The sequence below is a fragment of the Neoarius graeffei genome, chromosome 4 (assembly GCF_027579695.1).
Source record: "Neoarius graeffei isolate fNeoGra1 chromosome 4, fNeoGra1.pri, whole genome shotgun sequence".
NCBI lineage: Eukaryota > Metazoa > Chordata > Actinopteri > Siluriformes > Ariidae > Neoarius > Neoarius graeffei.
The window spans coordinates 16,419,915-16,446,935 of NC_083572.1; the positions used below are offsets into that span (position 1 = coordinate 16,419,915).

General features: G+C 42.9%; 1 protein-coding gene across 1 annotated transcript in view; it reads left to right on the forward strand.

Annotated features, from left to right (window-relative positions):
* Positions 1-27,021, forward strand: part of LOC132884894 (cytoplasmic phosphatidylinositol transfer protein 1-like) — a 125,201-nt gene that overhangs the window by 47,868 nt on the left and 50,312 nt on the right. Inside the window, exon 2 of the mRNA XM_060918937.1 lies at positions 24,808-24,956. Coding sequence (XP_060774920.1) covers positions 24,808-24,956 — 149 coding nt within the window. The remainder of the gene's footprint in view (positions 1-24,807; positions 24,957-27,021) is intronic.

The following is a 27,021-nucleotide window of genomic DNA, read 5'->3' on the forward strand; positions in this document are numbered from 1 at the left end:
CATAGATTTTTTGTTTAATTGATATAAAAATTAGTTTATATGATGATGAAAACCATTTGTCCATACAGTGCTCCCTATTTTCTTTACACAAAATATCAGAGTTTATGTGAATTAAGTATTGATTTTGGAAAATGTGTCCTGGACATGTTCACTGCAGCTTCATGAGAATCACCCATATAAAATATATATATATACACACACACACACAACCCCGATTCCAAAAAAGTTGGGACAAAGTACAAATTGTAAATAAAAATGGAATGCAATGATGTGGAAGCTTCAAAATTCCATAGTTTATTCAGAATAGAACATAGATGACATATCAAATGTTTAAACTGAGAAAATGTATCATTTAAAGAGAAAAATTAGATGATTTTAAATTTCATGACAACACCACATCTCAAAGTTGGGACAAGGCCATGTTTACCACTGTGAGACATCCCCTTTTCTCTTTACAACAGTCTGTAAACGTCTGGGGACTGAGGAGACAAGTTGCTCAAGTTTAGGGATAGGAATGTTAACCCATTCTTGTCTAATGTAGGATTCTAGTTGCTCAACTGTCTTGGGTCTTTTTTGTCATATCTTCCATTTTATGATGCGCCAAATGTTTTCTATGGGTGAAAGATCTGGACTGCAGGCTGGCCAGTTCAGTACCCGGACCCTTCTTCTACGCAGCCATGATGCTGTAATTGATGCAGTATGTGGTTTGGTATTGTCATTATTGGAAAATGCAAGGTCTTCCCTGAAAGAGACGTCGTCTGGATGGGAGCATATGTTGCTCTGGAACCTGGATATACCTTTCAGCATTGATGGTGTCTTTCCAGATGTGTAAGCTGCCCATGCCACACGCACTAATGCAACCCCATACCATCAGAGATGCAGGCTTCTGAACTGAGCGCTGATAACAACTCGGGTCGTCCTTCTCCTCTTTAGTCCGAATGACACGGCGTCCCTGATTTCCATAAAGAACTTCAAATTTTGAGTCGTCTGACCACAGAACAGTTTTCCACTTTGCCACAGTCCATTTTAAATGAGCCTTGGCCCAGAGAAGACGTCTGCGCTTCTGGATCATGTTTAGATACGGCTTCTTCTTTGAACTATAGAGTTTTAGCTGGCAACGGTGGATAGCACGGTGAATTGTATTCACAGATAATGTTCTCTGGAAATATTCCTGAGCCCATTTTGTGATTTCCAATACAGAAGCATGCCTGTATGTGATGCAGTGCCGTCTAAGGGCCCGTAGATCACGGGCACCCAGTATGGTTTTCTGGCCTTAACCCTTATGCACAGAGATTCTTCCAGATTCTCTGAATCTTTTGATATTATGCACTGTAGATGATGATATGTTCAAACTCTTTGCAATTTTACACTGTCGAACTCCTTTCTGATATTGCTCCACTATTTGTCGGTGCAGAATTAGGGGGATTGGTGATCCTCTTCCCATCTTTACTTCTGAGAGCCGCTGCCACTCCAAGATGCTCTTTTTATACCCAGTCATGTTAATGACCTATTGCCCGTTGACCTAATGAGTTGCAATTTGGTCTTCCAGCTGTTCCTTTTTTGTACCTTTAACTTTTCCAGCCTCTTATTGCCCCTGTCCCAACTTTTTTGAGATGTGTTGCGGTCATGAAATTTCAAATGAGCCAATATTTGGCATGAAATTTCAAAATGTCTCACTTTCGACATTTGATATGTTGTCTGTGTTCTATTGTGAATACAATATCAGTTTTTGAGATTTGTAAATTATTGCATTCCATTTTTATTTACAGTTTTTACTTTTGTCCCAACTTTTTTGGAATCGGGGTTGTAAATACTTGATAAAGTGATGTATGTGACTTGATGTGCGCCGCCATTTTGTTTTTCTCTACTCACGGTAAATGAGGAGCTGATAGCCTAGTAGTAGAGGAGCCAATCAGAATGTGTGATTACTCATCCAGTGAATGTGGACTGAATGAATGAATTATACAATATAGCCTACTTTTGGGGGGTCATTTTGCAGGTATTGTCTTGCCCAACGATACAGCCTCGATCCTTTGTAGCATGGAATCCATAAGATTGTTAGAAACATTCCTTTGAGATTATGGCCAATGGTGACATCGCATAATTGCTGCAAATTTGTCAGGAATCCACATCCCAAACATGTTCTAATGGATTCAGATCAGAAGATTGGGAAAGCCAGCGAAGTACAATGAACTCGTCATTTCCATGGAACCAGTTTGAGATTACTTGTACTCTGTGATATGGTGCATTATCAGGCTGGAAGTAGACATTAGAAGGTGGGTAAATTTGCGGTCATTAAAGGATGTGCGTAATTGGCAGCAGTACTCGGATAGGGTGTGGCATTCAGTTGATGTTTGAGTGGTATTAAAGGGTCCATTGCATCCCAAGAAAGTATTCCCCACAGCATTACATCACCACCACCAGACTGAACTGTTAACACAAAGAAGGTTGGGTCAATGACTTTGTGCTGCTGAAGCCTGTTCTGACCCTCTGCACAAGGTCATATTTTCCAACCTTCAGCTGTCTTGTTTCTGCGAGTCTATATTCATTTTAGCCTCAAAGCCTGCCTTAAGGTTTGACGTGCATTCTGAGATGCTTTTCTGCTCACCATGGATGTACAGAATGGCAATTTGAGTTACCATAGACTTCCTGTCTGCTTGAAGCCAGTCTGGACATTCTCTTCTGACCTCTTCCATCAACAAGGTGTTTCCACCCACAGAACTGTCACTCGTACCCCTTTTCCACCAAATCAGTTCCAGGGCTGGTTCGGGGCCAGTGCTGGTGCTGGTTCACAACTCGTTCAACTTGCAAGCCAGCTGAGAACCAGTTTGCTTTTCCATAGCTCGTGGTGCTAAGGGAAGCCATGTCATTTACGTCGCTGTATACATCAGTTACGTCGCTACGTTTGCATAAACCTTGGCGCGAATATCGAAGCAAAAACAACACGGAAGAAGCAGCAGCAACAATAATAATAATAATAATGGATGACTTCGCGTTTGTACAGCTGCTGCTTCTCGTCGCTTAAAAATGATCTTTCGCGGTCTTATTGTTGTTGGTCTTAACAACTCCGCCCCCCGCTGACGTAAGCGGTTCTTTCCTCTGGCCCAGCAGAGAGTTGGTGCTAGCCTGGAACCGGTTTTTCTGGCCCTAGAGCCAGTTCTTTGTCAGTGGAAACAGAAAACCTGGTTCCAAACTAAGCACTGGCCCCGAACCAGCCCTGGAACTGCTTTGGTGGAAAAGGGGCATCTGGTTTTTGTTTTTGGCACCATTCTGTCTCAAATCTAGAGACTGAGTGAAAACCCTAGGAGATCAACAGTTTCTGAAATACTCAAACCAACACCCATTCCACAGTGAAGGTCAATGAAAGCGACGGTTTCTTTTTCTGTTTTCTTTCCTACATAAAACAGAGTAAAGAAATCAATAATTACAAGTGAAACCATGCTCAAAAATGGAAACTTTCATTCTCGGCATGACCTTGAGAAACGTTTGTATGTGAGGGTACGCTGTCGCTGCTCTATAAATAAAATATCTGCTTCATTAATAAGACTTTTATACACTGAACTTAACAAACTGGGGAGATTTTAAAGGCACGTTTTCTTCAGCAGATTATGGTTAATTTACGTAGCACACGAACAAATTTCTGATTTAAAGCATTTCAGTCTGCTTAGTTTGATACTTTCCAGCAGATAATAAGTAAATTATTCTTGGAGAAGGCTTTCATTTAGCAGTATTAGGATCATTTCTGAACCTTGGTCCTATTATTTGGAGTCTCTTTTGAGAGTTGGTCGGGAATGCGCGCGCGACCGGTTTTGAATAGCGATTGCATTCACCATCTGTGCACCTCCACCAGCTCACAGCTTGCAATTAATGGGTCTTTACATTCTCTTGGAAAGGGAAAAAAAAATCCTCATATGGCCTTTCCAAACAATCCCACTTGCACTGCAGCTTCACCTCAGACACTAATGATGTCCCATTAAGTAATAAGTGCTCAGGGTCAAGGCTTGAAGAAAGTGAATAAACTCGAACGCAGGAATATTGGTTTCTGGGGTTATGCAAGAGCAGTGAGTGGCTCATTTTGGGAAGGTTTCAAGCAGAGTCGGGGATCTGTTTTGCCATTACTGTTGATTTCCTTTATTTAAAAAAAACAAAAAAACCCTGACTTGCTGCCTGGTTCTCCCACGAACCTTGAATAAAAGCTCACAGTTGGCATGATTGTGCCTCATTTGCATAATTGGCATTTGACATGCTTAACATCATTCACCAAAACCTTAGGCCAAGTTTACATTAGACCGTATCTGTCTCGTTTTCTTCGCGGATGCACTGTCCGTTTACATTAAAACGCCAGGAAACGGGAATCCGTCAGGGTCCACGTATTCAATCCAGATCGTGTCTGGTCCGGTGCTGTGTAAACATTGAGAATACGCGGATACGCTGTGCTGAGCTCTAGCTGGCGTCGTCATTGGACAACGTCACTGTGACATCCACCTTCCTGATTCGCTGGCGTTGGTCATGTGACGCGACTGCTGAAAAACGGTGCGGACTTCCGCCTTGTATCACCTTTCATTAAAGAGTATGAAAGTATGAAAATACTGCAAATACTGATGCAAATACTGCCCATTGTGTAGTTATGATTGTCTTTAGGCTTGCCATCCTTCCACTTGCAAGTGGTAAGTGATATGCACTGAGATCACACACACAGCGGCTCAGTCCCGAATCACTGCTCGTGCGCTTCACTCACGCGCTCTATGAGCTGCGCAGGGCCGGAGTGCGCACCCTCCAGAGGGCACTCGCTGTTCAGGGCGGAGTGATTTGGAGCGCAGAATGCCTGCGGAGCCGAGCGTATCCGTGTATTGGTGTTGCTGTGTATTGGTGTTGCTGTGTGCACGCTAATCGTTTTAAAAACGTTAATCTGATGATCCGCTGATACGGTCTAATGTAAACCCCACCTTAGTCTAGTTAAACTCGACGTTTTAAAGTCTAGTTACCCGCAGCTACAGACAATTCCAAGAATTGTCAGCATTCAGAAAGTTTTTGATTGAAACCCTGCAGATTTCAACTGGCTCAAATTTGCTCAAAACCTGATTTTACACACGTCAGATCTTTTTCATCCAACATCAGTAAGTGTTACAGTCAGCAGTTGCTGTGCTGCTGTACTCTACTTCGAGCAACTAAGATTTGCTCTGCAGGTATTTTACATCATGGCATTTCATGGAGACACAGTTCATAATTTGGCTTTCCTCTTTCGTTTCGCGTTGTTGTCTTCATGCCCAAAACGCTCGTTACCAGCATCGACGGCAGAGAGGTTGAGCAAATAGTCGGATTTATTGGTATCATCAGGCACGGATTGGTAAAGGAGTGATGAGAAAATGCCTTTTTGTGGTTAATTAACTTGATTTCTGGGTCATTTATTATTGGATTTTCCGAGCAGGACAGTGACCCATAACATCCATCCAAGTCCACACAAAAAAGGGGTTCAATCTAGCTTTTGACAGGTCTGTCTCCGTCCTGTTGCAATCCTGTGGAGTGAGCAAAAGCAAAGAATCCACAAAAGAGAACCTGGATCTGCTCGCTCTTCTCCAAACTCGTTATAGGAGTGAGTAAAGGGAGGAAGTACGAATTGCAGTCTGTCAACAGTTGTGACACAAGTGGTTGATGGCTGGATGGATAGATATAGACCCCTTGTGCGTGACATTAGGTGTCACATGAGGATTTCTCCTGGAGGGCAACCGGACACAATCTATCTTGTAAGCAAGGCTTAATCCGTCTTAAATATGGTTAATTTTTGCGCTGTTTTTGGTTGTTCCAATCGTTCGAAAAAGATCAAAGGTGTTCCCGTCTCCCTGGAACTTTTGTCTCGAACTTCTGATTGTGGCTTAGGAACTTGACTTGGGCATTTATTTACAGTAGAAAGGAAATGTCTCTGTTCCGGGAGTAGGAAACACTTTTTTCACAGCACTAGGATGAACCCAGTTTGCCTTTTTATCTGTAACTGCCAGTGAATCCATGTGTTTCAGTCCAGCTTCGAGCCCACAACAACGATGCTATGCGAGAACGGCTCCCTCCAAGGCCTACCATGCAATCACAGTGTGTGGCCATGATTGTGCTCCCCCCCACTAACAATCCACGGAGTTAAAGGTTTTTCAGTCATTCTTTGTGACTGGTTAACCTGGATTAGAATAAAGGTTGTATTCAGTCACATGACTTTTGCTTGCGAGTTTACTTCCGGTGAATGAAGTGGTGGTCAGACCAACCGATTCCAACTATGTTCGCAGTTTAGAGGCCAATGCATGGTCGAGATGCCTTCAGAAAGTTGCTCTTTGCAATGGGATAGATCTTTACACACATAGTAAAGAAGGATGTTTCCGAGAATCTCAATCCTCTGTGCTCTTCTCTTCCAGTAAACAAATGTGGTGGGGTTTTTTAGTTTGTGTGTGGTTTTTTTTTTTTAATTTATTTTATTTTTTAAATTAAAACACAGAAAATGCAGTGAGCAGGTACATTCCAAGATCTATGTAGGTAACGCAAGGCCACAAATCTACATCGTCACTCCAACCGTTTCGAGGAATTTTGTACGGGTCGTAACCAGTAATAAACTCTAACTTCCACATATCGCTATCCTTTGCTTCTTTCTGACTTAGATTATCCAAGTAATCCGATAGTAAAGCTTTTTTTTTTTTCGCTGTAGTTTTCTTCGAACTACAGACGTCTGGCATCAATATCGCTAGTCAAGTCAAGTTTATTTGTATAGCGCTTTTAACAATAAACATTGTCGCAAAGCAGCTTTTCAGAATTTGAACGACTTAAAATATGAGCTAATTTTATCCCTAATCTATCCCCAATGAGCACGCCTGTGGTGACGGTGGCAAGGAAAAACTCCCTCAGATGACATGAAGAAACCTTGAGAGGAACCAGACTCAAAAGGGAACCCATCCTCATTTGGGCAACAACAGACAACATGACTATAATATTAACAGTCCTAACATAAAGTCAACTTCGTTGATGCTATAAACCCCCCACCGACGGAAACCCGAGCACAAAACTGTTCACGATAACCGCCGTCCCAAAGTCAACTGCAGTCCCCAGCCACAAAAGCACCACTGCAAGAGTCCAGAGCGTCCTCCAGGCGCGATCCCCAACTGTCCACATGGGGCCGCCCTCTACAGGAGCGATGCGATGAGACCCCAACCAGACACAGGGCACCAGGATGGATCAGGCAGGTCCGAGGAGCAGAAGAGATCAACATCTCAATCCCAGGACCAACATAAAGACCAGCTTGTCTTCAGTAATGTAAATAAAGTTCGCTTGTTTGCTCACTGAATGAATATATATATATTTTTTTTTAATTCCCCACCACCACGACTACTATTATAGATTGAGTATTTGGTGATACAAGCACCAAACTTGGCACAAATACTCAGACATTATTCTTTTTCAAAAGTACGCGGGCCACCTGAAATTCAAGATGGCTGCTTATTTTCAAGATGGCCGCCGCCGCTGCAGACTTGAAAATGGGATATAATCTGGCCACTTTGACCGATTTGAATGATCTTGGTGTCTAAAAGTAGGTTTTTGACTATGAGAAATCTAAAAATCCCACCCTTAACCTTCTAGGGAGCTCCTTTCTGCCATTTCTAGCAAAAATACGATGAAAAATATACATAGACCAGAACATATCCTACAAACTATTTTATTTATTTGTTATTTTTAAATGCACAGCTGGAATGTTTAGTTATGGTCAATGTTTGTCACTGCAGAGTGCAACGAGTCAAATACAGAGCTCACAAATGCACTGTTCACCCCAGCAGTGAGCTGCATGGTTTCACTTGTCCTCACATTTGCAGCTACATAGTCCGGTGCAGGTGAGACTGAATCGGTAGCATTTGCACCTTCCACGGCATTCAGATTTGCATCCACATTTGGTCAGCTGTTGGCAACTCTCGGCAATAGGTGGAAGCGTTATCCAGAAGACCTTCCATGTGTCTCCACTCTTTGTCCATCCCCAGTCAGCAGGACTTTGTGTTTCTGGTTGGCGCAGTGTTGACTGACTCCATATACAGCCTGCTTGATAGGCAGCGCGCTTTGCATGCTGAAGTAGTGCTGCTTGAGTTGGAGGGATGGCTTCATATGGCCTCTGCTTTCGAGCAAACATATCCAGCCTGGCATCATCAACACGTGCAACTGTACTGGACCTGTCATACATTGTCACCACAAACTTCTCCAGGACCTCCAGATCATCATCATCTACTGTTGGTGGGTACTGGCTGAGCTTGGCAAAGACATCAGAAGCTTCAGCATACACATCCCAGGTTTGCCATGCAGACTTCTTCCCTTTGCTGCGGAAGCCTGATACAACATCGCAACCAGTGAAGGCATGGAAGAAGAGTATTCCTTTGCTCTTCTCCAGTCCTAAAGAGAGGTGCAGGTCATGTACAGGAATCCATCTCAGGTTCCGTCCTTGGCCAAAGGCCACCCACAACTGGTGCAGACCAATCCCTTGAAGGAGAGGCAGAACACTGATTGCTATGACGAGGACATCCTCTACCTCTACTGTTACACCCTACACCCCAAACTATAATTATTGCTACAGTCTATACAAACATGCATGCTAGCTATGTTAGTGGACTGTTTTACAAAAGGCCAAGAATAAGGCAAAAGTAAGCTTCTGAGTGATTTTCCCAGATTTGGATTCTACGTGGTCAAAAATGTATAATTTGATGCCAGAATCATCCATATCGGACAAGTCTGTGCATAGTTATGGCAAAACGATATATTTCTGTACTGGACATGGCGGCCATCTTTAAAATGGGCAGCCATCTTGAATTTCAAGTGGCCCGCGTACTTTTTCAAAAGAATGTCTAAGGAGTATCTGTGCCGAATTTGGTGCTTGTATCACAATTTGAAAGATTCCTCTGAAATATTATGTTATCTGCTGCACTATTAAGACCATCTAATTAACCTCCCCCTCCCCTCCCCCTTTTAAGCCATCTTTATCAAGGATGCAGTAATTCTGGCGCGCACTGCACCGCACTCACTTGACAAACCGTGAACGAGTTAGATGATCCCGTTCCAGATGCGCGCACATTTAAAGGACATGGGACATGAAACACAAATGCATGCTATATCAGTTTCTTTCCATTAAAAATATGAAATAATTGCATCAACAAATACAAAATTATCTATTAAATTCAGCAAAATCGTTATATTCGTGATGATTATATGGCATTTCTGCTCGAGCTCCGACATGCATATTTTACAACCGGAAGAGCCGCTGTCACGTGATCATACGTCACAAAAACTTTCGGGTACAGCACAAGCGGGTAGATGAATATAGAGAAGTGTGAATTGTGATGATGACGAATGCGACAAAATAGTTTTTGTGTCTTGGATGACAAGAAAATTTTCGTTTTTAATGTGTTTAATGTACATTGACCATCATGGTGTATTGCGACCTCCCAGTCAGTCAGATGTGCTGTTACTCCTGTTAGCAATGTAGCTAGGCTCAGTATGGCCAATGGTATTTTTTGGGGCTGTAGTTAGATGCGACCAAACTCTTCCACGTTTTTCCTGTTTACATAGGTTTATATGACCAGTGACATGAAACAAGTTCAGTTACACAAATTGAAACGTGGCGATTTTCTATGCTATGGAAAGTCCGCACTATAATGACAGGCGTACTAACACCTTCTGCGCGCTTCGGCAGCGCATTGATACCTTCACTCGGAGTTGTACCATTATTTTTTAGACAGGGCGGACGGACCAGGGCATTCGCCCGCCTGGCCGTGCCCGACGAGGAGCGCTCTCGGCCGGCTTGGGAGGCAGACGGCAGCCCCTCCTGGAAGTGTGGTTTTACCATGGGCCTCATGCGGTAAGGATTAGTATTATAATTTAGGGTGTATCAATTATTGATTATCATAATCCTGACTCATTTCGCCGTTTTGAATGTTTTCATCTCGGACTCTGGAAGCATTGCATCTCAATCAATCTCGAAAAATATCAGCAAAAAAAAACTAGCTTGCAACGGACTTTAGCTAGATCTATGATGAACTTTCAATGTATGATACAAAAATATTACTTCTTTCAACAGATCATTAGCCTTTGAGCAGAATTGTTTTTAACTTACCAGGATGTGTTATCGAGCCGACCGCTTTCAGTTTCATGGGGATTGAATGAACTCTCACTCTCAGAATCATCTGACCCGTCAGAGTAAAGACAAGATCCATGTTCATGTGAATTTCCAGCTATCGGTTCGAATTGATAGGGTCTAACTTCACATCTCTGTGAAACATCAGGAATGTCACTGTCGATGGTGTCCATTTCGGTAACCTGTTTACATTAGATACCCAAGCGCTGGCTCCTTGAAAAGTTTTTGTGACGTCACGGGTCACGTGACCGCTTAGCTAATTAACGAATCATTGTTTTACGCTGATGTATAAAAAAGTTGAATAATGTGGTGATTTTCACATTTTTGACGCCCTGCAGTGATTTAGACGGCATTTCTTATGTCCTTTATACATAATTATACCCAGAAAAAAATCCATGTCCCATGTCCTTTAAATCGACCCTGCTGAGAATTGCATCATGCAAAGTGACGACGCTTCCCAGCTTTTTGAGGCAGCGAGTCCCTGCTGTACCTATGGAGCCCAAACAAATGCTGTATATAGTCGTGTAAATCTAATAACTGTCGAGAGTCTTCACTCGCAGGCAGGCTATTTTTAGCCACTGCTGTTCCACCCACCCACACGTCTGCACTTGGAGCTGCAAAACATATCGATTCTCGGTCGTTAGCTCAGCCTTGGCCTCGGCACTGATGATATTGCAGGAGTATGCAAATGAGCACGCGAAGCCACACATCATGTCCTGTGAGCATTGTGATCAATCTCCCGTAAGTCGTAGGTGTTTGGAGAAATTACAATGCAGCAAAGGTTCCGCTCCCCCCACCCCACCCCCATTTTATTACAAGGTATTTGTGTAGTATTGGAATGGAAGTGGACACTTTTTTTTTTTTTGGTGATGCAAGTGATTAAAGTGCAGCTCACTTGCAAAGAGAATGTGGAGGCAGGATATGATCACCAGATTGCAAATAAACCCAGTGTCCTGTCATGTATGTTTTTATTTTATTTTTTTTCCTCTCAGGGTGTATTCAGACCAGGATAGTTCAATAGTTCACTTGCTTTGGTCCGAACCAAATGTTTTTTTTTTATTTTTTCATTTTGGTGCGGTTCACTTTCACACTGTACATTTTCGTAAGCGGACCAAAATCTGTCAAGAAAGCCACGCCTCAATTATATTTTGACCCCAGAATAGTATCCAGGTCATCGTAATCGATGAATTTCTTTTTTGCGTCGCTAGTACCGCCACTTTTTGAAAGAATGTCCCTGATTTTAATGTAGGTCTGACGGAGTTTCTTCACTTTTAGCCGACATTGTTCTGGGGAGCGCGTGAACCCTTTCTCCTTCATTTTCTCACTGAATACAGCAAACACGTCGGCATTTTTGTGCGTTCTCTCCAAAAGCTCAGATATGTGGACATCTGCCCATATATCCACAAGGGTACGCGTTTCTTCCTCGGCCCACGTTTGCCCCCTACTCATTTTTTGTACTCGCCTACCACTGGTGACTGAACGACCCTTGACAACCGAAACAGTGTTTGCACTTTGCGGTGGAGTGTCAAGACTCTGTTTCCCATAATGCTCGACAAACGACGGAAGCTCCCGAGGTACAAAAAAGCAAAACTGTCGGATTAGGTCCGGTCTGCTTTCACACCTCCAAAAGATCCGCACCAGGGTTCCTTTGGTCCGGACCGAGTCCGACCTTGCAGCTCGGTCTCGATCCGCTTGTTTGGTCCGGACCAGAGTTCGGTGGTTTGTATTCAGACCAACCCAAAAGGTCCGGACCAAGGGAAATTTGGTTCGTTTGGTCCGGACCAAACAACGTAGGTGTGAATACGCCCTCAGTTTTGCTTTCTTTGGCCATACCCTTGATTCCTGACCACTACACTGGGTTTGTACGTCATAGGAAATGTAGTTTTTGAAATCCAGTCCAAACTGAACTTTTCCTTTCACACACACACACACACTGGATCTCCTGTGGCCATACGAGACCCAGGCCAATCTGAAAGCAGGATTGTGACAGAGGGACCCTTGCTGTAGCTTCTGCTCCACTTTTTCATCAAAGTCACCCTAGTTTCAGTGTCATCCAAAAATACCCAGTTTGCATGATCTGCTACGTAGACAGCAGGCGTCAGCACGGTAACGCAACTGAAAAGAAGCAAACAGGATGAAGTGTGTGTCAGGGTGTCGTCTGAAAGTTTCTCGGTCAAGGAATCAAAAAAAAAAAAAAACAACCAAAAGCACCTTTCATGATCTGGAACATGATTGAGTGTGTTGCAGTATTGTTGCTGAAATTTGGTCTACAAATAGCGTGATGTCACTGAGAGTGTCATTTCAGCCTGAATCATGCTGCTCTCGGCCTCGTCACAGAGGTTGGGGAGCAAGATTTTATTTTAGGACGACAGCTAGAGACCGGGTACATCTAACGACTTGTGACATTGATGACAGCATCGCTGTCGGTGAAGGAGCAAGAGACGGCACTCTTCCAAGAATCGTCTTCCTCGGTGAATGTACAGTAAACTTTTTTTTTTTTGGCGTTATGATAGATTAATGATTAGGAAGGCTTAGGCATACAGATCCCAAGGAGACAGTAAGAGCACATTTATAGAGGAAAGGAGCAGACTGATTTTAGGATCATTAAGCAGCGTAATGGACGAATGAATGAATAAATGCAGCGTTGGTCGACAAAGAGACCTTTGCTTCAGGACATATAACTGTAGCAACTGAGTGTGAATTAATTTGCATGAAATGCTGTTTACGTTAATTTGCTCTAATATGGAAGTGCCTGCACATTATCGTTCTCTATGTAATCTAATAAAAGCGGGAAGTTGATTTACAAAACTCATCACGTTTCACGCGCATGATGTGGAGATATGAAATGACTCTGCATCGATGTGCATCTCGCGTGCTAAACACTTAAAGCTCCAGTTAGTGGTTTTCGGAGAATGTGGACTTTGGTGAGATTTAATTTCAGTGAATATTGGCGTGACGTAGGCTAGGCTGTGATGACGCTGAACAGAGTTGAACGAGAAGTATTGCACAGCATGACCTGATTTTTTTTTTTTCAGACCAGAAAACGCGTCAAACGTTTTTGGTGCTTTTGAGGGGAACCCATGGCAACCAAAAGTAAACTCAAGCCTGCAGTTTGGGTGATGGGGAGGCTGCTGTATGAATGAGAATATACCACAGTCCTCCTTTTAGTTTCCCTCGGCTCCAAACTATATATAATTTGAAAGCCTTTTTTATGTTTTACTGTCCTCAAGATGATCTGATTAGGTGCCATTTTAGATATGCAAATTTAAAATGCCCCCAGACACGTCCCAAACACACGATGAGTGTGTGGTGGATCTGCGGGTGTTTTTTTTTTTTTTTTTTTTAAACATATATTGTAGACCTTTTTAAACGAACCAAACTTGGTCCTGTTAAAGCGAGACGGCCTTTCGATTTCATAAAATCGATGAAATTTAGTTCCCTCTGAAATTTGGTCATTGTGATGTATGTTTATTTCTGTAATATATCCCCCAAAAAAAAGGCATTCTGTGGCTGGGAAGTTATTTAATTTGAGGGGATTCTCGAGCAAATAACGTGCATGAAATCTCTCGCTTCCTGCAGTCAAGCAGACCGAGGAAGTCCGTGTGTGCATGCACAGCTTCTTTTGGGTTTTACAGCAGCTGGCATCCAGTGTCGCATTACTGCCATCTACAGGTTTACCTTTGAGCGTGCACTGACAGTTCCATCATTCTGTTGCTAAATGAACAGCTGATCACACCGAGGTGCTCGCTGACTGCCGATATTTATTAGTTTGGTCCTGCGTTTCCTTTCCTTCGTATATAACACAACGTCTTTTCTTCTCGCTTACCGTTACTGTAGTCGGTCTTTCATGTTTTTCATTCGTGTCGTCCGTTTTTCTCTCCTGTTTCAAATTTGATCCCACAATGCCTTGCGCGAATGGGGAAAGCCCACCACGTGATGCATGACGTAGTATCTTGAATTGGGTCATGGAAAAAATAGCGGAGAATTTAGGGCCACGTGGCCTTAAATTCATTAATCATTCTTTTTTTTTTTTTTTAATAAAATTGGAAGTCTGATTCGAATTCAGTAGCTTTCGGTCCACTAAACAAAAATAATTGGGTGTCGGGGGGTTCTTCTTATGGCCTACACTTGAAAAATCTGAAAGGCACCTTTTAAAGTGGACTAAAAGGAAAAGGATTTGGTTGTTTTTGTATTCAAGTTATGAGTTCTCTTAGGGCCCGTCCACACGAGTACGCGGCCTCACCCAATATGCTGTCGTTTTGAAAAAAATCTCCGTAAACACGGCGTCGTTTCCAGAAATATCTGCGTCCACACGGATTCACTGGAAACGACCCAAAATGCTGTAGTACATATGCCAGGCCTGTATGTGGCACTGTGACGCCGCCACACCAATACACTAAAACCGGAAGAGAAGCCATGGAGCATGCATATAAAGGTCACGCGCTGTTTACAAACAAGCTCATAACACAAGAAGAGGATGATCATGGCCAGTGCAACTCTGAGAGGAAGAGGAGAGTCTTTTGTGTGGACCGACAATGAAGTGGAACTATATGGTAGAAGCCTGTAGTCCGCCATTATTGTTATGACGCGTCTAGCGGTGGAGGTTAAAGGTTAGAGAGGCGGGGCTTATACGTCATCGTTTCTGAAAAAATCCGCATTCGCTGTCCAGACGATTCCGGGCTATCCGGCATTTTAGGATTTTCCCACTCTGGGACCCGTTTTCAAAAAAATACCGGTTTCACACCTCGAAAAAGCCAGATCCGTCTGGACGCGAGGCCGAAACGACAGTGTTTATGCGGATTCGACAAAAACGTACTCGTGTGGACGGGCCCTTAGTAGGGCTGGGAATCGATCCAGATTTCCTGGATCGATTTGATTCCGATTCATAAGGTCACGATCCGATTCGATATCGATCTACTTAGATATTGCTGGATTGTCACTTTAAAGTAAAAACTGTCCCTATTGACAGGAACAGCCCCATATGTGTTTGTGCATGTAATTTAACACCAAATGCCTTCTCCAGTGCAGTTTGACTCGCCGCAGGTTTAGCTGGAACTGTGTCGGCATGGTGCCTGGATAAGTGGTTGCGGTGATTGGTTGTATTGCCACTATATTTTACCTCTATGTGGCACAGTTTGCACACCGCTTTTGTTCTGTCGACTTCGTCTCTGTCCTCGTAACGTTTGAATCCAAAGTAATGCCATACATCAGCTTTCAGGCCAGGCGGTGATTTTAGCTGTGCAGCTTCAGCCATCTCGCCTTCTTAAGTTTCGGTTTCGTTTGCCGGCACCCGCTTTTTATAGCGGTCCTTGCGCGGTCGAGAAAATAGTGCCTATAGCCACCTGGAAGAGATCGATCCACACATTTTTGAATCGATCTCGTATTTTTTGAACGTGAATCGATATCGGATCGTGAATCGATCTTTTGAACCCAGCCTTTAGTTCTCTTTCTGTTCACACTAGACTTTCTCTGGAGCTCTCAAACCGTTACCTTAAATTTTCTTTCAAGCATTCTAACTCAATAGCATTTTGATCTGTCTACAGCAAGACTAGAGGGCTAAAATACAATGGCAAAAGCTGAAGTAATCCTGGAGCACTTTGTGTTCACGAAGCACAGGGTTAAGCAAACCGCAGCGCAAACTTGAAGCGAACCGAATTGAGACACCTCTGGGTTGGCCTTGTAAAAACGTGAGAACTAGAATTCAGAGTCCATGTTGACGCTACTCCTGTTTTCTACCTCTGGTGTTTTTGGGGTGGGGCTTTTTTTCCATACACTACCGTTCAAAAGTTTGGGGTCACCCAGACAATTTTGTTTGTCTGATTACAGTCTGTGAGGAGCTTTACATGTTCTCAGTGTGTTGGCGCACGTTTCCTTCCACCTTCTAAAAACATACTGGTATGTGTGGAACGTGTGCATGTAACGATTGTACGTATATACAGGACCAGTCGAAAGTTTGGACGCAACTACTCAAGTTTTTCGGCATTTTGACCATTTTTGACGTTGTACCGAAGACATCAGAACTATTGTGATTCTTCACAGTAGCCAGCGTTTACCTTGATGACGCTTTGCGCACTACTGACGTCATCTTAACCAGCTTCACGAGGTCGTTACCTGGAAAGCTTTTCAATTAACAAGTGCGCCTCATCAAAAGTTAATTAGTGCAATTCCTTGCCTTCTGAATGTGTTTGAGATCAATTAGCAAACAGTACATAATAAAAAACACAGTAAATAGCCCTATTCTACAACCGTAGTAATCCATATTATGCCAAGAAGCGCTCGACTAAGGCCCTGTCCACACGGCAACGGATTCAGGTGACTCCGATACAATTGCTTATCGTTTAGGCCTGGCGTCCACACGGCGCCGGCGTTTTGGGTGCCCAAAACGCAATCTTTTTGAGAACGGGTTCCAGAGTGGAAAGATCTGGCAACGTTGCCGTTGTGAAGTCGTCTGGATGAGTAAAACGGATTTGTTTACGATGACGTCACAACCACATGACTGAATGCTTCACGCCGGGTAGAAGTGTAACGAATATCACCAGGATAAAGCCTTACAGAGCACTAGTGAGAGTGAAACACGAGCTTGGATATTATTATTATTATTATTATTATGTTCAGTGTTAGTTCACAGTAGTAATGCAAGAAGCAGAATAGTGACAGTAATAGTGAAGCAAAAACATGCAATTGTACAAACACTGCAGCTCTACAGCAAAATATTCATTTATAAAATGGTCTGATTCTTAACACCAGTAGTGCCAATGATCTCATTGCGATGCGATGCGAGTTGTCAAGAAATCCTATAACTTGGTTCATGAAACGCGCTTACAAAATATTTTCACTGTGAATATTTATTGTGTAATGCCTGGTGCAAAGTGAGAGAGAGAGAGAATAGCCCTTAGGGCAGAGTCAATCCCGCCAGCAAAAATAAGGGGAAAAAAGGAGCGATCTCACCTCTTCAGATGATGGTTTAAGTCCTACAGTACATTCCTCAAAAAAGGGCGTAGAAAAGCAAATTAATCCATCAACGTGTATCATTCAATTTATTCCGGACAATTAAAGACGCCGCCTTCCGCGTACGTCATCCTCGTCGCCATTTTGGAAAGGTCAAAGCGGAGAATAAAGATTAGCTGCGTTTAACTGTACCAACAGGTTTACCGTCCAAAGGAGATCACATGGGATTACCTTTCACAGGTGAGAAACAGCAAATTAATCCATCAACGTGTAGTATTCAATTTATTCCGGACCATTAAAGACGCCGCCTTCCGCGTACGTCATCCTCGCCGCCATATTGGAAAGGTCAAAGCGGAGAATAAAGATTAGCTGCGTTTAACTGTACCAACAGGTTTACCGTCCAAACGAGATCACATGGGATTACCTTTCACAGGTGAGACTGGAAAAATACTTTTCATTGTATTTGGTCATTATAATGTAATTTTACGAACAGATTTTCCTGACTTTGTGGCTAATATGAAGTCTCGCGCATAATAGTTTATGCGCATGCGTCCTTACTTCTATTCCCATACGAAAAAGAACAGTAAAGAACTTATAAGAGTTTACCACTGTCTTAGTAGTAAATCCTTATAAATACAAGGATAAATCCTTATAAGGATTTATAAATAAATATATATGCCATGTATGATTTACTCCTGAAAGTGGCCCATTTTGCATTTTCCTCATACAAATTTTTTATGAAAATCTAGTATGTATGAAGTGAACATTGTGCATGGTTTTTACAGATAATGTGTATGATGAATTACACCGTCTTTGTATGCTTCATGTAATGTTTGTAGTTTTAAATTATATTTTACAGTTTAAAATGTATATGCCTTTTATATGTAAATCCACATATGTTTGTGTTGGATTTACATATAAAAGGCATGTACATTTTAAACTGTAAAATATAATTTAAAACTACAAACATTACATGAAGCATACAAAGACGGTGTAATTCATCATACACATTATCTGTAAAAACCATGCACAATGTTCACTTCATACATACTAGATTTTCATAAAAAATTTGTATGAGGAAAATGCAAAATGGGCCACTTTCAGGAGTAAATCATACATGGCATATATATTTATTTATAAGGATTTACTACTAAGACAGTGGTAAACTCTTAAGTTCTTTACTGTTCTTTTTCGTATGGGTTGTTCTGGTGTGTCCGAAGGGACCGTCTTACAGCGCCCCTAGAGGTGTGGCATGTGTATTGCATTGTTTTCAGCAAGCGTTGCGTTGCCATATGGACCTGATTTCTACTGATCGTTGCCCATTTGGAGGCGATATTTTTTTTAAATAACATCACGTTGCCGTTGTCGTGTGGATGTGGCCTAAGTAAAGAGAAACGACATCCGTCATTACTTTAAGACATGAAGTGTCTGAATTTAAAAAACAACAACAAACACACACCACTGAATTAGTAAGTGTCCAAACTTTTGACTGGTACTGTATACACGACGCCTTAGAAAATCAAAGGAATATTCTTGCCTTGGGGCGGCACGGTGGTGTAGTGGTTAGCGCTGTCGCCTCACAGCAAGAAGGTCCTGGGTTCGAGCCCCGGGGCCGGCGAGGGCCTTTCTGTGCAGAGTTTGCATGTTCTCCCCGTGTCCGCGTGGGTTTCCTCCGGGTGCTCCGGTTTCCCCCACAGTCCAAAGACATGCAGGTTAGGTTAACTGGTGACTCTAAATTGACCGTAGGTGTGAATGTGAGTGTGAATGGTTGTCTGTGTCTATGTGTCAGCCCTGTGATGACCTGGCGACTTGTCCAGGGTGTACCCCGCCTTTCGCCCGTAGTCAGCTGGGATAGGCTCCAGCTTGCCTGCGACCCTGTAGAAGGATAAAGCGGCTAGAGATAATGAGATGAGATGAGATTCTTGCCTTGTGTTCGGTGTTCTAAGGTAGGACCGAGACACTGCCCAGGATACAGCAGGTAAAATTAAAATGCTGTCTCAGTTATAAGGTCACTTTGAATAAATAAAATATTTTGCTACACTACCGTTCAAAAGTTTGGGGTCACCCAGACAATTTTGTGTTTTCCATGAAAAGTCACACTTTTATTTACCACCATAAGTTGTAAAATGAATAGAAAATATAGTCGAGACGTTTTTCTGGCCATTTTGAGCATTTAATCGACCCCACAAATGTGATGCTCCAGAAACTCAATCTGCTCAAAGGAAGGTCAGTTTTATAGCTTCTCTAAAGAGCTCAACTGTTTTCAGCTGTGCTAACATGATTGTACAAGGGTTTTCTAATCATCCATTAGCCTTCTGAGGCAATGAGCAAACACATTGTACCATTAGAACACTGGAGTGAGAGTTGCTGGAAATGGGCCTCTATACACCTATGGAGATATTGCACCAAAAACCAGACATTTGCAGCTAGAATAGTCATTTACCACATTAGCAATGTATAGAGTGGATTTCTGATTAGTTTAAAGTGATCTTCATTGAAAAGAACAGTGCTTTTCTTTCAAAAATAAGGACATTTCAAAGCGACCCCAAACTTTTGAACGGTAGTGTATTTAATAAACAAATCTTCCAGTTTAGGCCACACCCACTTTGGGTTTATATACAAGATATGTGGAGCAGTGAACAGATAGTGGTATTGTGTTCAAGATCAGTTCTTTTAAATGAGTTGGATCATAAATAGGATTCAGTTTAGGGTTTCGTTTATTTATTTATTTTTTCTAGTAAGAATGCTTATGTAGATTTGTTCATTTTTGTTCTTGAGATCGTGTCCTTGGATTAATGTCACCTGAAGCCTGAAGGGATTGGGAATAGACCTGGGCAATTGTTGCCATGGACCCCTCAATGTCACATCTCTCGCTCGCTCCCTCGCTCACACAGAGCAGAATACATCTGACATATTACAAGATTGAACATGAGAGGTCATTACTCCGTTAGAAAACTCAGCAGATACAGACATGTAGCTCTCGCATGTATCTGTGCACATACGCTAAAATATGTACGGGATGTGTGCGTGTATATAGATGCAGTACCAGGAACCAATCTTGCGTCTGGTCTGATTTTATTCTCTTAATTGCGCAAAAGTTCATCCACTGAAGTGTTCCTTTCCTTAGCTTGTAAAAAAAAAAAAAACTGTACGGTGTTTCATTCATACATGTGTATAATTTTAGATTTGCACCACGACGGCAAAAATGGAAAGGGTAATGATTGATTTCTTCCAGCCTCCAGCGTCAGAATTTCATGGTTATGACTCAATCATTGGTGAAATGCTGGAGATGTAGAAAACCGGGCGGGGATGTGGAGTTTAACTGATGAGCTCAGTGTAAATACCTCTTTCAAACTAATTTTTTTTTTTCTTTTTTTAAATCCCTCATGGGCTGATGCTGATTTTAATCATTCATCCTCTTCTCTTCTGTTCTGTTCTCACTCTCACGCTCGCTTTCTTTTTGTCCCTCTCTCACCACTCTTCTGCTGAGTACACAAAGCGAAAGTAGGCGATAAATTATTTACGGGCTCTCAAGCCACTGGCTCGTGCGCCCGGTTTCTATTTTTAGAAGCATCTGGCAGTCTCCTTGGACTTCAGTGAGCACCGTGAGAGATCATGGTGCAGCAGATTCAGTAATGGGCAGGGTCTGCTGCTCACTAGGTGTACTTCCATTCACGCTCATTCTAACTTTAAAATAAAAGCACGTCCTGATGATTGGGGATACTTTTGACTTGTTTTTATCTCTTCCCCCCCCCCCTCGTTTCTTAGTGAATTGCTCTTACAAATGCTCCCCCCACCCCACCCCTCCTTGCTGCCCTCATCAGAAAGTGACTGAACCGCACATTTCAGGCTACTATTGATTTATCAGTGGGGTCAAACAGCCGTCTTTTGTGCCTTTTTAGTTTGAGGACGCAGTCGAAGTCCATAATTACAGCTCAAGAGCCAGTGCGGTAAATTTGCAATCACCTTCCATGATTGTACCTACAAGAGTTTTAATTTGGATCTCCAGCCAACTTCCAGGGCAAATCATTTGCAGATTTGTTCCTATTAAGATGATTTGTCTTGTAAATTTGCTGGACCCTGCATGAGGGTCGTTTCAGGACAGAGGTCTGTTGACCCTAAGCACAGATGTTGTCCGCTTCCACACACAGCTGTAAACCATTAAGCCAGAAATGTCCGATCTGACGAAGAGAGAGTTTGGAATTGAGATGCTAAAAGAAAACGCATGTTGCCTTGATGTAGGGATGTGTGTAGTTATTTGAATACTTGATTAATCATTTGAGGTGATTGTGTTTGAATAAGCCAAGAACAACATCTCTGCTGTGTGTGTGTGTGCGTGTGTGTGTGTTATGAGTAGCACGCTGTGTGAGCACAATCACTATCAGGCGCGTTAAAATGTAAATAACTTCTAGAATTTCACCAAAACTCATTGAATTTTCAGCATTGTAAGAGAACTCCCTAAAGTATTATTCAGCAAAACCCCAGAATGATAGCACAAATCTAGAATTTTTAACAGAATTTTAGTTCTTAAAATGTAACGTAATTATGGACGTCACGCGTAACATTTACACCCGTGAAAAATCACTTTGAACGCTGTTTTGATCAAATATTCTCTATAATAAAAAAAAATCGCTTAAATATTATAAACAGTCTTTTAATGTATCAAAAAATAATTTTGATAAAGCAAGGAAATTCAGAAGAAATTTTTTTTCTTTTGCTTGTTGTGTGTGTCACGCTACCAAAATCTAACTAACCCCTTCACGAACAATTCCAACTTTCATGGACTTGTAGCGCGAATAAACCTTTCAAAAAATATATATAATACTTCTCACCCAGTAAATTAGAATCCTGGTGATTTTATATCCTCGTAGCTTCAGTAGATCTAGAGATTTAGTCGATTTAGTAAATCCCAAATGCTGTGAAACACGCCAGCCATCTATGGTGAGAAGTGCTGCTGTAGTTGAGAAACTCTCATTTCTCCCGCTTCCAACTAACTCCGTGACCCAGACCAAAATAACAAGGTCACGCTCATCACTTAAGGATGATTTATGCCAAGTTTCACGGAAAAATACAGCGAAATAAACTTGCTAGAAGCATTTTTCAAAATCCCAAACATTATGAAACATTTCTTGTAGGGTTTCAGGTGACAAATTTCGAGAATAGAGAAATTGCGGCGCAAAAGTTTGCCACTAAACTCGCGAAAATACTCCATCCTAGCGAGTTTCACAACCGAGCTAGGCTACGTGACAGTCCGTGACCACCCAGGAATGTTCTAGAAGGTACGCTTCTAGGCACGTGCGATCGAGAAAGACGCCACGTGAAGGTGGTAAAGGTAGTAGTTCCACTGTCTTGTGACGTTTTTGCTTGTTTTAGTGCGATAAACAATGCATTATGGGTAATCATTTAAAATGCTGATTTCAAGGTTAAAATGGGTAAAAACAACTCATTTATATAGATATTGTAAAAATTGTGCCTAATAGTTATTTTAGTACATAAAATCAAAACCTGAATTTATTTTTTTTTCCCTATGTTACACCATTGTGCATCTATAGCATGCTACTCATCTGTATGTGTGTGAGAGAGAGAGAGAGAGAGAGTGTAATATTTAACCAGCACGGAGCCTGAATAGTGCTGTTTATTGTTTACGACTTTTCCGCCGATGCACTTCATCTTTTCCCCCTGGTTTTGAACGTCCACCTGCTCAAGGAAATGCCGAGATCAGAGCGCTCGAAAACTGCTGAGATCAGGAGAAAAGATGCAGAGGTCAACTTTTTTTTTTTGAAAAGTTCCATTCAGTTTACTTACAGCTGCAATCAGAAATATTCAACCCCCTCACCTCAAAGGACATTTATAGTGATGTGGATGAAAGATGATGACAAACCTCATTAAACAACAAAAAATATTTATTGATATACGAGTTATTTTGAGAACAGAAGTTGACTTGACTTTGAAGTTCAAATGAAAATGTAAATCTTTTAACACATGGGCACGTGCACTATTATTCACCCTCCGGTTTCAGTCCTTTGTGGCGCATCCTTTAGCTTTTATAACTTCTAACCAGGGCTTTGAACCAGAATTTTTTTCCGATTGGTTCGTTCCGAACAGAAACAGAATTTTAACGTTTCCGGTTTTGGGTTCCACCATTAAATAGACGTTCCTGAACCGGTTAGAACAAAAAAATTTCGTTCCCGGAACGGTTAATTACGTTCCCTGTCAGCTGTTTAACAAATGGCTATAAAATTGTCTCTGTCTCATCCAGCTTAAGCCAAATGTAGGCTAATTCTATTACAACCTTCATTAAATAAGACAAGAAATAATTCAAAACAATTATTATTTCAAATGTTGGCGATTTGGATTCTCAGTATGTCTTCCCATCTACACAAACAAACAGAAAAAGTGCCAAAAATGAAAGAGAATTCGTTTAGTGTGTTACCAAAGGCGAGTCAGGCCCTATGCATTGATAGGCTAACAGAGGTTAACGTCATTTAATGTTCGCGAGCCTCTCATTAACGTGGACAAATATATTGATATCGTGTTTGAAATTGACGTTTTTGAATAACGATAGACTGCAATATTTACCTCTTATTTAAGATGTGGAGACGTGATAGTAGTCCACCCTCCCGCTCTCTCCATTCAGTCAGCGAACGTCACACAGGAAGTGAACCCCAGCGGGTCATAGAAACTTGCGCAGGAGAAGAATGACTTTTTTATTTGTAGGCTACGGAAACTTTGAGGAACGAAATAAAAACCGGTATTAACCGGTTACCATTATTTTTAATTAGCGTTTCTGTTCCGGAACATGAAAAATAATAAAGTTTCTGGTTTTGTTTCTGTTCCATGTGAAATAAAAAAAGTTCCCGGTTTTCGTTTTCGTTCCTTGAACCGGTTCAAAGCCCTGCTTCTAACGAACGTTTTCGATAAGTGCTGACAAGCTGCTTCTACCTCTCGATTGGAATCTTTGCCCATTCTTCACATGCAAAAGCCTTTAGCTCCGTGATGTTTGTTTGATGGCTTCCTTGCTGCAACTGCCTTCTTTGAAAATCTTTGGTGGGATTTAATCGGCTTTAAATCTGGTGACTGAGGCGGCCACTCCAGGACGTTCCAGGATCTTTTTCTCAACTCAACCAAGGTATTTCTGGGAATCCGTGATGCCAGGCAAGATTGCCAGTTCCTGCCGCAGAAAAACAGCCCCACATCAATGACCCGCCTCCATGCTTGACTGTGGGGATGGTATTCTTCTGGTCATAAGCCTGGCCTTTTGCACGCCATACCGCTGGTCCATATGTCCAAACAGTTCCAGTTTGGTTTCATCAGTCCATAGAACGGTCTCTCAAAGCTCTGTAGTCTTATCCAAATTCCTCCTGGAGTATTCTAGTCAACTTTTGATGTTCCTTGTAGTCATGAGTGGAGTGCGTCTTGGAGTCCGGCCATGAAATCCTTGTTTATTCAGTGCACGTCTTCTAGTTGCCACTGAAGCACTTGTATCAGCCTTCATCATGCCGTCCTGTAGGTGTCTTGTGCTCACATGGAGGTTTTTCTTCGTTGTTCTGACTAAGTGACGAAGGGCCCTTGATGAAATTTTGAATATTTCTGATTGCAGTTGTATGTACAATAGTTGAAGCTGGGATTAGCTGGGAGTCTAATGTTGTTTAGGAAGGAACAGCTTCACCTCCGAGATGCATAACATACTAATCTGACGTGTGTGTGTGTGTCTTCAGTACAGGATTGGGCAGCTGTATATGATCAGTAAGCACAGCAACGAGCAGAGTGAACGGGGAGAAGGAGTGGAGGTGGTGCAGAATGAACCCTTCAATGACCCCACGCACGGCCATGGCCAGTTCACCGAGAAACGTGTCTACCTCAACAGGTGAGCGCGCGCTCTCTCTCCCTGTCCGTCTCTCTCGCCCTCTCTCACACTTAACTGTCTCTCTCTCTCTCTGTCGCCCTCTCGCACACTTACCTGTCTTTCTCTCTCTCTGCCTCTCTCGTGCTCTCTCTCTCTCTCTCTCTCTCTCACACACTTACCTGTCTCTCTCTCTCTCTGTCACCCTCTCACACTTACCTGTCTTTCTTTCTCTCTCTCTCTCTCTCACACTTACCTGTCTCTCTCTCTGTCACCCTCTCACACTTACCCGTCTCTGTCTCTCTCGGTCTCCCTCTCTCACACTTGCCTGTCTCTCTCTCTCTCTCTCTCTCTCTGTCGCCCTCTCTCACACACTTGTCGCCCTCTCTCACACTTGCCTGTCTCTCTCTCTCTGTCGCCCTCTCTCACACACTCGTCTCTCTCTCTCTCTCTGTCACCCTCTCTCACACTTGCCTGTCTCTCTCCCTCTCTCTGTCGCCCTCTCTCACACTTGCCTGTCTCTCTCTCTCTGTCGCCCTCTCTCACACACTTGTCGCCCTCTCTCACACACTTGTCGCCCTCTCTCACACACTTGTCGCCCTCTCTCACACACTTGTCGCCCTCTCTCACACTTGCCTGTCTCTCTCTCTGTCTCTCTCTGTTGCCCTCTGTCACCCTCTCTCACACTTGCCTGTCTCTCTCCCTCTCTCTGTCGCCCTCTCTCACACTTGCCTGTCTCTCTCCCTCTCTCTGTCGCCCTCTCTCACACTTGCCTGTCTCTCTCTCTCTGTCGCCCTCTCTCACACACTCGTCTCTCTCTCTCTGTCGCCCTCTCTCACACTTGCCTGTCTCTCTCTCTCTCTCTGTCGCCCTCTCTCACACACTTGTCGCCCTCTCTCACACTTGCCTGTCTCTCTCTCTCTGTCGCCCTCTCTCACACACTCGTCTCTTTCTCTCTCTCTGTCACCCTCTCTCACACTTGCCTGTCTCTCTCCCTCTCTCTGTCGCCCTCTCTCACACACTTGTCTCTCTCTCTCTCTCTGTCACCCTCTTTCACACTTGCCTGTCTCTCTCTCTCTCTCTGTTGCCCTCTCTCATACTCACTTGTGTCTCTCTTCCCTCTCTGTGTCTCTCCTTCTCACACTTGGTGTCTGTCTCTCGCTCTCACACGCTCACACTCACTTGTCTGTGTCGCTCTGTCTCCTTCTCTGACACTCACTTGTCTGTGTCGCTCTGTCTCCTTCTCTGACACTCACTTGTCTGTGTCGCTCTGTCTCCTTCTCTGACACTCACTTGTCTGTGTCGCTCTGTCTCCTTCTCTCACGCTCACTTGTCTGTGTCGCTGTCTGTCTCACACTCCCTTGTCTCTCTCTGTCCCTCTCTTTCTCTCTGTCCCCCCCCCTCTCTCACGCACGTGCACTCACATGTGTGTGTCTCACACACTTGTATGCCCTCATAATGCAGCTAAGTAATACTAGGTCTAGACCTAAATCTCATCTTAATCTTAACCTCAGTAAACAAAAGGAAACCATTTCGCTAAATTGTTCACCCAAACGTTTGGGGGATGATCCCCGTATGCATGTGATGGTCAGGTATCTATGTACTTTCAGCCCTATAATGTAGCTCTCCTACTCACACGCAGTGCAGTTCCAGCAGCTGACCTCTCACAAAGCAATCAACAGTCAAGGACGCAACCCTCAGATAAGCATGCTTTTCAGTCAGCGCGTTTACATGCACATAGAGAAAATCGAATTTCTGCCGTAGCTCGACTGAAATCGAAATTCTAAATGCCATGGAAACACCTTAGCTCGGCTGAAATCGAACCGAACTGGATTTCTCGTAATCAAGCTACGTGACCTAGATTATGCGATTGTAGCCGAGCTACTTAGTGCATGTAAACCCTATCGAGCTACGTAGTCGAGCTACTTACTTCAGCACTGCCCCTTCTGGAAGTGACGAGCGACGAGACCACAAGCGGGAAACACAACAGCCTCGGTCGGCATGACAACAGTAGTAGAAACGTGCACTTCTGGAGCAATGAAGAGATAGAGTTCATGCTCATGCAGCTTAAGGAGGTGTGTATATATGT